Consider the following 14,444-nt stretch of genomic DNA (forward strand, 5'->3'; position numbering starts at 1 on the left):
GCCTGGTGACAACAGTGTACACTTTCTGTGGCTGTGAGTCTGTGATCAGATGAGCGCGGCAGTAAGTGTGAAAGCGGTCTCGTGCTATGGGGAATTTCCCGTCCACGTGTCTGAATACGCGATGGAGAAGGCGGGATAAAAACAAACGCGACGATTGGTTACAGCAACGGAATGTAACTGCACCTTAAAGGGGCGCGCTCTAGGTCCGCTCGGATGCAGTAGAGTTGTCCGACAGAAATACACGCGTCTTTAAGGGTTGGTTTATTTACCAACCTAAACGCCACGCCCCGGCGGCGGAGTCAGTTTGGAGCTGACGTCGGCGAAATGAAATCGCCTTGTTGCAGTTTTCCTCACAGAATGGAAGTTGTCGTGGAGGTGATACGGACTAAACTTGCTTGACTTGGCAGGATATTGAACTCAGTGTCCTTTCTTTTTTTCTACAAAGTTTAAGACTGCCGTAACAACGAAGCCCATCTTTGTGGTAAGTTACTTGAGGAAACACTATTAAAATGCTCTTTTCAACGCTCACCAGCGAGTGTTAGTAGTCGGCTTTAACTTTAAGAAACATCCGCGTCCTTTGGAAGCAACAAAACAACGTGTCGTTGTTGTTGTTGAAACAGCTGCAACAAATTAGTTTCGACATCTGTCGTGTACATTTGTTAGCTGACTTTACTGAAACTTCAAAGTCGTCCAACTAAAAATGATATTTAATTAACACAGCCTGTCATTCATACAACAGAGATTTGAATTACACCGGCTTTCCCGGTTTACACAGCTCAGGCGGTGAATGGACTTCAAACTGCAGGGCTGTTTTTGCCGCAAGTCTCGTGTTTCAGACCTTTATTGACAACTGATTTCTTCATATATTAAAACGATTTATGTGTGTAAACATATAATTACACATTTTAGACATGTGTAGACGTTTCTTTTCAGGATGTACTAATTTCTTTACTTTCTTTGCACGCGCTTATTCGAGCCATTATCAATCATTCATGAAATAATGATTGCAACATATTTTTATTATAGCTATTTTTAGCCTGTTGATTATTAATTTCTGGATATTGTAGCTAGACTCTGACTGTGCTTTTAGCTCGAGTACATCATGTGTCACTTATAGCTTCGTTGCTTCTGTATAATGCTACATTAAATTGAAATAGTGTGATGTGAGGCTCTTGATGTCGTTGGATAAAAAGTGTGTCAGTAAGAGCTGCATAACCACTACCACCACCTTCCCTTTTGTTAGAGTTATTTTGTTTGCAGCAGGGGGAGCCACTGTCTGACACAAACAGCTCATTGCCTGGTCAGTAGAGCTGTGCAGAAAGCAGCCCAGGATATCTGGAAGTTAAGCTTAGGTTTTTTTTTTTTTCCTTAGCCTTCCATGTTCTTACTCTATGTTTGTCAAAACAAAGCATTAAGTGGTTTTACACACAGGGTTTATTGTGAAGGCACACAGTATATCGTGAGGTCTGGGCATGTTAGAGACAGGCCAATCTGCTTATGTGGGGTGAAGAAATGAAAACTCCCTCTCGGGGAGCTGGCAAGCTGACAGACCAGGGTATGGAGAGTGGCTTCGGATTTTCCTCAAAGACTGTCATTACCCTTCTTCTTTGGACCCTAATTTGGAAGTGTGGTGGTAGCCTAACCCTGTATTACAACTCGATGGTGACTTGGGGGTGAGCTGGTGAGGCAACTTGAATTTCATCCATATTTTGATAACTCTTTGACCTACTCAATGATTCAGGGTTGAGTGCAGTGCATCATTGACACTGGTGAGATTCCCAAGTGCTCCTTAAGAATCTTGCCACACTGCAGCAAAGTTACTTTAATGATTTGTGATCATGCTTTTTTAAAAAATATGTTTACATATGGTGTAAATGTCAGTTATTTTTATGTGAACTAATTCTTACAACTGTTTGCTGTAAATGTACCAGATATTGGTGATGTATGCTGGTTATCATGTTTACATTAATTTAGAAGCTCCTGTCAACAGGGCTGCTCAGCACAAACAAGGAGAATCTACCTCTCATTTAAACTTGTCAGCCAAACTCCCAGTTATGTAAATGTAACTCAACCAAGTCTCTTAACCGCAGTGAATTGTGTGGTTTAGTCACTGAGATGAACAGAGCCATTTGTCTAAATAAGCACTGAGTTCTTTGCCACAAATAAAGGCAGACCGTTTGCTCATTTTCTCTTCCCCAACTTGTCCAATGTGGTTTTATTGATTTGAGGGCACTCATTATAAACTAGACAGGTTGTCTATAATGATAATGAATGCTTTGGAAGAAGGAATGTATAATGAATATGTCTGAGATCATCTCATCAGGCCTAATGCAGGCTTGTCCAAGGTTACCATCATTAGCCGCAGTGAAGGAAACTTGGGATGTCTTTGATTTATGTACTCACTGGAAGATAAATCTCCTATATTGAGCTGTTGTAATACCCTTTCTTTCTCTGTCATTTTACTTTTAAGGCTGCTCATCTTATAGTGCCCCCGCATGGACGATGAGGAGGATGATGTGTTTGAGCCAGACCCCTGGCGCACCACATTCAGGGAGATAAAGTGTGAAGACCGGGGCACACAGACACCTGGCCCTGTCCTGGCACCGACCAACGGCATGCTGCCCTGTGGAGTTGCAGAGGAGCCCAGACCACTCTTCTACGGTGAGGCTGATGACATACAGTATTTCAAAAGAGAAACAGGAACAGTGCCATGTGCATGATAGCCAGTGCTATAAAACCAGCAAGCAAAAGACTGTAATATCAGACTTACTGTGAGAAATGGGTAACAATGTTGCAGCACTGATCTCACCCGTGGCGCCTGATAGTCGTGATCACAGCAGCTTTTATGGCCTGTATGGAGTGTACCCAGCTGCTTTGCTATTCAAAAGGCGCCAGACTGGCATTGTGACTGAAAGGACGTGACAGAAGTGCTCACCTGCATATGCAGCAACTGTACAGAGAACTGATAACCAGTGACAGCAAAGTTACAATGGCGCCAAGCAATCATTGCAGAGTAGCTCCATAACAACTACAATAACTGACCTCAAATCAATGTTATGCCTGTTTGTTGTTTTTGATTGACCTTTGAAACTGTTAACTGACTCACAGTGTTTGATTGAAATGAAAACGCAACAGCTGCGAAAGTAGTGATGTAAACTAAGCAATCTGATTTGGTTCTTGGCTGCTCTTTGTACCTGTTGCATCATCAGCATAGACAGTAAAGAACACCCTGTTAGGTGTCATTGCTGTACCTACATTTTCATATTAATAACAAGCACCGGCCTTGACACTCAACAGGCTACGCAGGTTTTCGATTGCACTTCCCGGCACACTTTGAGCTCGTTGGGGATCAGGAAGCGAGGCCACAAGGGAGCGAAGAGGAGCGAAACGGGATGGAGCAGCGACCCCGGCAGCACCCTGTGGCACGCAGCATGGAGGCCTGCATTGGCCAGAAACTCCAGCTAATAGGAGACCAGTTTCATCGGGAACATCTACAACTGGTGAGGGGGAAAGACGTACCTTCCTGATGTTACAAACTCAAGACAGGCACGTTTGGCCTCTAGTTTGATGGCAGTGTAGCTGTGTTATAAATATTACCGTAACAGTTGACAAATTTGACTAATAGATACCACCAATAGAAACCACATGTGACCGCCAACAGGCAAACAAATCTCTTTCCCGTTACAATAACAGCTTCTGAATAGGACACACAAGCTGAGTCAGCAACATAAATTGCACTGAAAAGCCAGGAGGTTCCACTATTTCACAAATCAAACAGTCTCTATAATATAACACTGATAGCATATGAGAAAAACATTACAAACACTGCTTGGTACTTTACCTTCATAACATAGCAATAATAATGAAATAGTGACAAATTTCACACCTAATTATTTTTTTAAACAGGAGGAAATGAAATGAAATGAGCCAATTGCAATATTTTTGGATCCAGTTTTTCCACTTGAATTACTGTCTAGGAGCTGAATGCTCATGTAAATGTTAACAGTGTAGTGTGGACTTGTGCCTGCTGAGTGTAAATGGTCAACTGAAACTTCAGGCTCATTATGTCAGTAGTTTAAATTGGTCTTACGCATACAACCCATACAGCTCATTATTGTAATTAATAATGGCCTTATTCCTCTAGTTTCCACTGGCATTATAGTAGCGCCTTCCTACAGATAACATGTATCGCTACAGCCATCAAACTAGAGGATGTTTTGTTTGTGTGTGTGTGTGTGTGTGTGTATCTCTATAAGTGTGTCAAGTTTAGAGCCTTGTTTTTAAAGTAACAGCAGAAAAAAAGAGCAGCACATACATTAGCAACATAATTCTCACACTTTTTTATTAATATTTTGATCACATTTTAATCTAGCAAAGATTTACGGTGGGTCAAAAGTTTGCTGTCTTTTATTGTGTTTGCTCCATGTTTGTTTTGGAGAGGCTGTGCACATGCAGAACTTTAGCCCAGCGTCTCACCCCCCTCTCTTCCCTCAAGCCAAAGACATTGCTGAACCAGGCCAGCCCTTCCCCCACCTTGCCAACCCCAGGCCCTCCCCCTGCCTCCTCTTCCTGTTTATTTCTGTCTCTTTCTCTCTCTCTTTTCTCCTGTTTCCTCAGTGTGCTGTGGAGGCAAGTGGCTTGAAGGATGCCTGGCCGCAAACAAGCACACAACACTGTGGTCAGGGTGACACTGTCCACTGAGTCCGTGTGCTGTGTAACATCACTTATATGTGGGTGTGTTGTAAAACCGTGACACAGTGTTGTTTTGTTGGCTGCACCAGCAAAAATATACATAAACCCTCAGGAGATTTTCTGTTCTGTAAAAGCACAAGTGTGTCGTTGCGCAAGTGGCTCACAGTCTAACACACATCTACATGTAAATTCACGCATGCACATTTGAACACACACATCCTCACATACTAATGAGCCCAGGAAAAAGCAGAAGTGGCAGGAGTCTGTAAACATGTTGTAACCCGAAGCCAATGCGTGAGCCCTGAGGGGAACAGCTGTGGTTCCAGGGAGTCTCCAGTCAGCCCCTTCCCTGGGCGAGGAGCGGCCAGGAGACACCCAAATAAAAGGTCTACGCAGCCATTGGAAGGGGGGGGGGGGGGTAGGATCCATAATGATGGTATAAGCAAGTATATGAGGCAGTGAGGTTTGGCAATGAACCTCAAATGATCAAGTAACAACCATCTTCAGTTGTCTTAAAACCTCCTTTTTTGGGAAATGCTACCCTTCTTGCCTCACACGTGATATAATTTGTTGTTTTTTTTTAAAAAACATACTCTGAGGTGCGAGGCAGTTTCTGATTCTCTCATCCGCTTATCAAGCTGAAGTTATTTATACCCTCGCAGCTCAGCATGACTCATGTATTGTGACACTGGCAGACGCACATAGACAACCAGACGGTCAGACAGGAGGGTTGCAGGGGTGTGTGTTTGTATGCGGCTGGGACCTGACGCACAACGAAGGCAGGCCTGGGTCAGGGGATGAGGAAGTGGCTTGCGCTCCCTTTGTTGGTTGAGTAAACATGAGAGAGGATAGTCAGAGTGAGAATGGGCCTCTGAAGTCACACCTTGAAGTTACAAGTGCCAGGAGACATATACATATTGTGGTAGTGAATAGAAAAACTGTTATGGTTACACCATGAAGAGTTTGTAACAGTAAGTTGCATAGAGAGCAGTATGACTACTGTTGACGCATGTCATTCAAGTTAAGCATAACAACGTTTCTGCCAGTGTGTGTGTGTGTGTGTGTGTGTGTGTGTGTGTGTGTGTGTGTGTTCTTGTCACAGTGGGATGTTTTTACAACCCAAACACCGATGTACAGTTTTGGATGCGTGATTCCACTGCAGCCTGTAATTTCTATTTCTGGTTCTGTGGTATGGTTGTGCAATTAATTGTATTGAGCGTGCGTGTGTACAAGCTCATGCATGAATACACCCATACTTGTTTTTCTGCTTTTTGCCATCTCTCACTTCTCACTATCACACGGTCTGACAGTCAGTACAAAAAGTCTCACTCAATAATAGAGTTAGTGTTTGTCAGCTCTCGCTCCCGTCAGTGGGTGATTGCAGTTATTCATTGCAGACACTTGTCCCTGAGCCATCCAAGTGCTTTTGACTGCATTCTTCTCGATGGAGTTAGGAGCGACGTGGCTGTGAGTGTTCTCCGTGGGAGCCCGTGGCCCCCGGCAAAAGCAGGGATTAGGTAGCGAAGGAGTGCTGGTGGTGGATGCTGACAGATAAATTGCTCCTCAGTCAGAGAGGGCTGGAGGGGACGCTGAGGTCCCCAGAGGATTGCTGACATTAGCCGGCTCGCCATTTGAGACACAGCAATAATGACAGTCACAATGGCAGGAAGACAGCTCCAGCCTGCATAGGGCAAGGAGCAGAGTTGGGTTTCATCCCCATGTTTTTTTAAGAGAGACGACTCCTGGTTCTTTCGATAGGAGGTGTTGAAAGCAGGGTTGAATATCGCTTGTGTGTGTGTGTGTTTGTGTGTGTGTGTGTGTGTGCGCACATGTGTGTCTGCACGCACGCAGTGTTTGTGGCTTTATCTCTTCGCTGAGGGCACAGCACTCTCTCCTTTCAGCACTTGTAGAGGGGGGAGGAGTGGACTTGCACTGGAAATAAAAACATATGAGGCTGGCTTTGGATATTTACAAGTCATTCATTGGTCTGTGATGGTTTTTGTTGACGGTCCATTTGTGCTGTTCTCTATTATCTAATACCACAATCCTTTGTATTTTTCCTCGGCTTCTTGTCTCCTCCCTGATGTAACTAATCCAGAATTTCTTGCTATTGACGCTGGCCTGTTTGCCTGAGAGATAAGGGGGAGCTTCTGAGCAGCTGGCTTGACAGACAGCCCGCATGGGACACTGATAAAGCACATCAGGCTAGTGTCAGAGTGACGACACCGAGCATCTGGCTAGACTCTTGCCGCTCCATCGCCGGCTAAATTTAGAGCCAGAGTCTCATTTTGACAGTTGGTGGTGTGACTCATGAATAAGTTGCGACAGGCCTGTGCACACCTCTTTTTCTCACCCTCACTTTTTTTCACACTGTTTAACTCAATGTCACTCTCTCAGCTTGATAGAGTAGAGGGCAAAAGGTCACTGTCATAGGAACATTCCATTACTGTTTATAAAGATTAATTTCTTCTCATATAGCTTGTAGTAAACACAAGCTTTGTAGCGTGATAAATCCTTCAGTTTACTGGTTGCACTCTTGGATGTAGTGACATGCAATATACATATGACTACAAATATACAGTCATTCTGCCTTCCTCTTTTCTGATCAAAGAGATTTAATTGACTGTAGCCTCTCATGTAATTTGGTTATACATTTAAAAGACTTGTGGCATGTCAGTGTTTACCAAGTATAGCCAAGCTGGCTGCCATCAGGGCCTCAGATGTATCACTGTGAGCTCATCCACTCTGCGCTGTAAATCCTTATTGCCTGTGTTTATATGAAGCAGACATTATGCTCGTATTATTTCCTTATCAAAATATCCCCAGGCAAGATTTAGATATGTCATATAACAGAGAACTGGTTTCATCAAGACTCCCAGCAGTCTGCTTTGACTTTTTTTTTTTTACCTCTTCTTTTGAACAAAAAGCGTAGAGTAAGTAAGATGCACACATGCTGGTTGGAACCTGACTACGCTTATGCAACACCGTGCAATGTTCACCACAAATTGATAAGAGTATAGAAACCCAGAGGCTTATCACAATGGCAGCTCTAACTAGGTCAATGTTTGGACACCACCTTAACAGTCATATAAATATGGCGTATCTAATCTCTGCCTTCAGATATTTTGGCTTTCGTAAACAGCAGAATGTTGCCAAGAGAAGGTAGTACACTTTCGTGCATTGTCATGACAAACTAATCTCAAGTCTTCTTAGTTTATGACCCTTGTGGTCTGAAAATAGCTAAAGCATTATCAGGCATGGTGGAGTCTGCCTTTCGTCTGCAGATGAGCTGTTTGTGTGCAGAGCTCAGCTACTGTACCTCTCTCATGCAGATATATTCTTTTGCAGAGGCTCCCTGCCCCTCATCAAGAGCTCCCTAATCCCATTTGGTGCAATTATCTTATCTCAGCTTCTCAATGGCAGAGATAGCATTATCCCCCTAATCGCACACAATCCAATTGGCTCGCAAACCTGAGAGAGTCTCCTCCCGCACCACTGCTGCTGGTCTCTGCCAGAAAGATTAGAAAAAGTGCAGCCCGTGTGATGAATGTGTTTATGGTTTGGAATGTCTGTTGGGAAGCCCGGATTGTGTCGGGATCCCCAGTCCGCACACAAAGGGAGGCCTCTCTAATAAGTATTGTTGGGGACAGAAGCAGACTGTTGTGGAAATATCAGCGTTGTTACGGTGTCTGGTTTTGTCTTACCCTCTTTTGAGTTGACCCTTTTCACTCACTGCCAATCAGCAAACATCACAGCCAGTATAAACTGAAGAGTACACTGAATACTCAATTAATGACTATTTCTAGTAATGCATTTTGCGATTGAGTTTCACCGTGGTTGCTGTCCACATGGATTTGTGCTGCTCTAACTTTTGTCTTTGTTTGTTGTTGCAGTATCATCGAAACCAAAGGAACCAGGGGCCGCTGTTGTGGCGCCTGGCCACAGCTCTGCTCAGCCTTCTGTTTGACAGAGGGTTCATTGCTGGAGGAGGTGGAGCAGGACGGAGGTGAGAGGGTCTTCCCCTCACGTCCGTTTTCATCATCTCCATGAGGAACTGGACTCCTAATGGCACTGTCAAATCTATCACGGGTCTGTTGTGGGGGGGGGAAAGAAAGGAGAGACAAAGGGTCACCGCGGGACGGAGACAACCAACTTTTATACAAGGACGTGTTTTTTTCTTTCCAAGAAGATGCCATGATGCTCCGAGATTCCTCCACAGGACAATGTTCATATTTTGGTATATGTGTGGTGTAGTAGTTTTGTACAGTACATTGTTCTTGTTAAAGTTTTTGCACTTCACAATGTATCCATCTTTAATGACCTCCACAGACCCTGGGAATGCCTTATTCAATGTGTTCTGCCAGAATGAGTATTGCGCAACTTTTACAGGCAAGATGAGATGGTTAGGAAATGAAAGGAAATGTGGTGTGAGGTTTTCTTTTCTGAAGTTTCCCGGGTAACCAGTCAAGTTGATTTACTAATTTCCAAAGAGGCAACAACTCAGAACAAAGCATTTTGCACCTCACCTCAATGGAACATTTATCTTTTCTTCTTATTTTGTTGTTTTCCTTTTTTGTTTTCTTTTTTTACTCCTCCATTTTCTTTGGTATGGTATTAAGTTTGAACATGATCCCCTTTTATCATTTGAAATATTGGGTAAAAAGTTTCTGCGCATGAAAAAGTCTGCACACCAGGATATGCAATCTAAATATCTTTTAATATGCACATAATATTTGAGCCATGCTACATGTCAGACAATTAGGACTTTGTGTAGCTCAGTAAGTGTCAGGGTGGAGTTTACAGTTCCGAACATCGCTTACTGGTAAAACAAGCCTGGCGACTGCCAACATACCTGTGTATAGTAGCATTATTCAGACTGTGAGCAACCACTGCTTGATGATGTTATTAACATTAGTAATGATGAATGAAGGATTATCGACATTGAAACCAAACTTCAGATAAAAAGGAAAGAATATCAAACCACGTGCAGTTAGCTGTAATAGTTATAATGTTAATTGACAAGACCATACAGTAACAAACAACCCAACAGTGAATAATTAACAGTAGTCAGTATGTAAAATCAACACATCGGTCGATATTGATTCGTTTTCACTTACTACTATAAGGGGTGTTTGTTATTGTGCATCTTGCCAGTTAATTACTTGGAGTTCATTATTATTTAAAGCTGCCTGTGGGTGGCTGGATGTTGTCTGAAATGTAGCACAAAGAAGATATTTAGATGAAAGTTATGGTGTGCTGACTCTTACCATGTAGAATATTTTTTGAAGGTGTTGCACCTGTGCACTAAATTGCAACATTAGTCAAGCATATTGTTTATTATACAGAGTAAAGTAGTCTTTACCCAAATAGTAACAACTATTTGGCCAAGTCTACCTTGATTATTTTATTTTTAATTTCAGTGACAAAGTATTCTTCCCTCATTTTGATCTTGTTCCCTGTTTTAGTCTCTTGTACAAGGTATCCCTGTGTTTTAGGGCCTTTTCACACCTGAAAGTCCGAACCAAGGTTCATGTTTTTGTTACATTGTGTACATTTGATCTGATTAGTTTTGGCTTCACATTGCGATTATGTGAGCGCACTAAAGAACTTTACGTGACATACCTACGTCCCGTCGTCATCACCTGCATGGGCTTCATCTTCCTTTACTTGACATTGATTGGTTTGTAGACAGGCGTGCGTTTGACATTGGCGCTGTTTGAGTTAATGGAGAAAAATGAATGAACAGATTCATTTTGTTGCCACTATAATAATATTATTATGTCATTATTTTATCTTAAGGTGGCATTGCTCTCCCGTCCTCTCATATCCTCTTTCACTCATCCTTTCCGAAAATACCTGGAAAGTGTCAGCATTTTTAGTTTTTTCCACTTGACTTTTTATAACGTCGTAGGAACATACTTCAATTAAAAACTTGGTCTCCTCCTCTCCCCATGTGCTACCGGGGCTCATTTTTCCTTCCTGTAATTGGTCCAAAAGTCTGAACCATCCAAAAAAAATTTCACACTAGAAATGACTCGAACCATGGTTCACTTTGATCTGGACTGCGACCACCTCTTTTTGGCGGACCAAGGTTCAGGAGGTTTCACACCTGTAATTTTGGTTCAGATCAAACTGAAAAGTCGCAAAGTCCGGACCAAGTGACATAGGTGTGAAAGGGCCCTTAGGTGTGTTCGTTTCATGTGATTGTTTTCAGACCTCCATGCCCTTGAAGTGGAGCTGTGGATCCACTGTTTTTGCACTAGACTACACCCTTCAAGAGTTCAGATTGTTACCAAGTTAACCTCTGTCTTGTATGAAGGTTTTCAGTTATGACTTGTTTTCTTGCCACAACATTTCAGATGTTTTTTCATTCACAAGTCCAAGACAAATAATCAATGCTGAGACCTGACTGAGCACAGTCTGGAATCTGGATTGGATATGGGTTCTGGAAATTTCATGTACCAACCTTTCAGGCTACAAAGAGTTTCTCGTGCCTCGATTGAAAGGTTTCTGAGTCCTGGTCTGTTTTTCACCCAGTGTGTGTACTGAACACCAAGCAATACTGTATAATCAATCTGTGAGAACAGAACAGAATCTTCTCCTCTCAGGCTACCTTTATGGGGTTTTACACCATTTTATATTCTGTGAGGTGATCTTGTATTGTCTTTGGTGCTCAGATCCAGTTTGGGGACGTTTTTAGTACACATAAACACCACTGACTCAGCAGTCAAACAGTCACTGAAATTAAACAAAAGTGACAAAGACTGTAATTACTGTTTAAATATGAAAATGTTTAAAGACACTGTTGAAGATGCTGTTTGTTTTATTTTCCATTGCTGAACCCAGGCCAACTTTTGGACCCAAGGAGCAATACATATCAGGGGTCTGTAATTACTTGCTCCTTACAATGTGTCAAGTTTATCACTGCATAATTAGGGTTTCCTCTCGTTTTCTTAAAGATGTCTCAGGGACAGACTTTGTGGGCTACTGGTAACCTTGAGAATCTGTTACATGGTTAGAGGAAGAGCAGTGTTGTTACCCATTTATTTATGATGAAACCTGTCGAGGTATTGTCAAGTTTTCTATTCAGTTAAAAATTTCTCTCGGCCAATCTCTCAGCACACACATAAAGGTACAGTTTGACTGAGGAGTCTGAGGCTGACTTGCTGACTGTGGTGGTGACGGGGGCTACTGAGCGTGTAGTAGTAGGCGTGTGAGGCGCACTGAATGTGGTTGTGGTTATAGTTTCCTGCGGATCCTGAACGCTGAGCCAGTCCATGTAGCACCCCATCTCACCATTGGCTCTTGACTCCCTCTTTGTGCTGCTCCTTCATTACATGGGTATTGCTCATCGGTTCATTTTCCTTGTAATTTATTTTTTTTCTCCTTATTTATTTTTGTATATTTGCCCATTTCTACTGTATACACTTGTGTGTGCAATGACTTCTTATTGTCCTTTTTTTTCTTTTGGTCTTGGACTTGTATATGCTTCAGTTGTTTGACTCTGTGCAGAGCAGGTTGGCCTGCATTGTGCCTGACACTGCTTTGTGTGATACTCAACCCAAATTCTATTGTTTTTTTTAGTATTACTTGTTCCCTGTATTTTGTGAGAAGTTTGTAGTCTTGCCCTTCATGAAGAACAGCAGCTAAGTTGAGTTTGAATTCATTTTGGTTTAAAATGGATTTCAAACGTTCCACATGGCCGTCATCGTATTTATCTATAGACAAAAACTACAAACCTCTTACCTTTCAAGCCTACAGGGGTGGATGTTTGATCCTCAAAAAATAGATTTTTGGGTGGAGTATTACTTAAAGGTTGTGATTTTCCAGGGATGGGCCCAACCAATTCAAACATTTTTCATTATCATTAACCACCCAATTCACCCAAGTCCTGGTTTGATTCTCAATCTGTGGTTTAGAAAAGCAGTAGCTTCAATGCAGTTTTGAAGTTTAACCTTCCAACAGGATATGACCATCCCCTTATAATTACTGAGTCATCGCCCATCCCACCCATTGCTAATGATACAGATTACATTAGAGAGGCTTCTAAACACATTTAAAAAAGAAAGGTTGCCTTCATATTCTTTTCAAGTCACAGGGCGTTGATTTATGTGTTTGATTCCTTAATCTTGATCATTGTGTTGTAATCAACATGCACTGGAAAGTACTTTGTTTCTGTAGATCCCATGGGTCCCTTATCTGTTGTGTGTTCATATATAGTATATACTCTGGATTGTTCTCATGGGCTAATCTTGCCATGTGTCAGCCGTATATCTGTGCAAGTAGGCTCAGAAGGATGGCCTGTTTGATTTATTGGAAAGGGAAACAATCTACCATGGTGCCCTGTAAAATTTTGTTAGAATGAGGTTCCCAAGCTGCACTCATCACAATATGTGCGAGTGTGGAGTATCCCTAGAGTGGGACATGTATTTTACGGAAACCGTCAGTGTCTTGAATTTTGTAGTCCACTTTATATAAATTTGAAGTTTTGAGGAAGGTTTTGATTTTGATTTTTTTTTTTTTTAATGATAACATTTCTTCTTCATGGTCTTTCTTAACTTTTTAAAATGTATTTTCTTAAGAAAAAGGGTCTGCTTTTATAAGGACAGTTAATGCTTGTAAAATAATTTTTAATACGAGTAGGATCCTTTTGAAGTCCATGAGATCAAGGGCATTTTTTTTATAAAAATGAACTTGCAACATTCCTTGCACATCTTATTGTGGTGTATAAACAAAACCAAGCAAACCAAAATAATTCATTGTTGTGGTTAATTTTGCTCGTTAGCTTATAACTATGAAATATTTGCCCTTCTTTACAGAACAGATTAAGTGTACATGTATTTCTAAAACCCTGGAATATGCCTTTAACTGCTCAGTTTCAAATGAAGTCTTGATTATCACACACTCTCTGTATACCAAGAAATGAGACCCAGCGAAAATGTAGCATTTTTGTAAACATTGACTGTGTGTTTTCGAGACTATACTGTGCACTCATTTTTGTGTTTATATATATTTTTTGGTTGTTGATATAATATGGAAGTAAAGACAATTTGTTATGTAGTGCAATATGCTGTACATAAGGAGCTTTGCTCTACAAATCTTTTTTCTGGATTTCTTGTTGTTTATTGGTACTTTTTTTCAATAAAATTTTATTGAAGGTGTCAAGTTGAGTCTTTATGTTTATATAGCAGTATTACATACAACGTCACAGTTGGCTTTACAGGGCCACATAAACCATAGTTCCTAACTTGGTCCAAGCTTTTAAGGCAAAGAGGAAAAACAACCTTAATATGTAAGAAAGATGGTAGAAATAATAGAAGAATTCACAGAAATCACCCATCCATGGATGACTGGAGATGCAACTGCAGCAGTAGATGAACAGTTACACAAGTCAAATTCATGACAATAAACATAAGTCTAGTCTTTCACACCTGAAAACTTGTTGCTTTCTCTCCACTAAACCAACTTAAATACAGTGTGTCTGCTCTCAGACAAAAAAAAAGCTACAGAAGAAGAATTAATCCCCTCCTTTGCTCTGCTCCCACTCCTTTCAGCCTTTATTTTAAGAAGTTCTGTATTGTGCAAGTAAGCCACTGATGGATTAGCCAAGTGTTTGAGACTAGCCAGGCATTTGAAGCCACCCAGGCGTTTGGCAGAGACTGTGCCCATCACATCCCTCCTGCTGTTAGGTCATTAATTTAGTGAGAGCAGCGGGGGATCCAAACCTCTCTAATAACTTCTGCCTGCACTCC

The 14,444-nt window shown here is 41.7% G+C and overlaps 1 protein-coding gene across 2 annotated transcripts; it reads left to right on the forward strand.

Annotated features, from left to right (window-relative positions):
• The first annotated feature begins 298 nt into the window (after positions 1 to 298).
• On the forward strand, positions 299 to 13,853 carry LOC122998314 (bcl-2-modifying factor-like). 2 transcript variants are annotated; one of them, XM_044375139.1, is made up of 5 exons: positions 299 to 481; positions 2,471 to 2,661; positions 3,298 to 3,500; positions 4,618 to 4,730; positions 8,586 to 8,656. In XM_044375139.1, the coding sequence occupies exons 2-4, from the start codon at positions 2,496 to 2,498 to the stop codon at positions 4,699 to 4,701; spliced, it is 453 nt and encodes a 150-aa protein (XP_044231074.1). In that variant the 5' UTR covers positions 299 to 481; positions 2,471 to 2,495; the 3' UTR covers positions 4,702 to 4,730; positions 8,586 to 8,656. The 2 variants fall into 2 exon arrangements, with proteins under 2 accessions (XP_044231074.1, XP_044231073.1); XM_044375138.1 differs by lacking the exon at positions 4,618 to 4,730 and having other exon boundaries at positions 8,586 to 13,853.
• The last annotated feature ends 591 nt before the right edge of the window (positions 13,854 to 14,444 follow it).

This window comes from Thunnus albacares, chromosome 15 (genome assembly GCF_914725855.1).
Source record: "Thunnus albacares chromosome 15, fThuAlb1.1, whole genome shotgun sequence".
NCBI lineage: Eukaryota > Metazoa > Chordata > Actinopteri > Scombriformes > Scombridae > Thunnus > Thunnus albacares.

Excerpts from the sequence above, each read along its gene's own strand:
- LOC122998314 (XM_044375138.1), top strand. The coding sequence starts at position 2,496 with ATGGACGATGAGGAGGATGATGTGTTTGAGCCAGACCCCTGGCGCACC. Across the intron at positions 2,662-3,297 it reads GCCCAGACCACTCTTCTACG|GCTACGCAGGTTTTCGATTG; the intron begins GTGAGGCTGATG and ends GACACTCAACAG. Across the intron at positions 3,501-8,585 it reads ATCGGGAACATCTACAACTG|TATCATCGAAACCAAAGGAA; the intron begins GTGAGGGGGAAA and ends TTGTTGTTGCAG.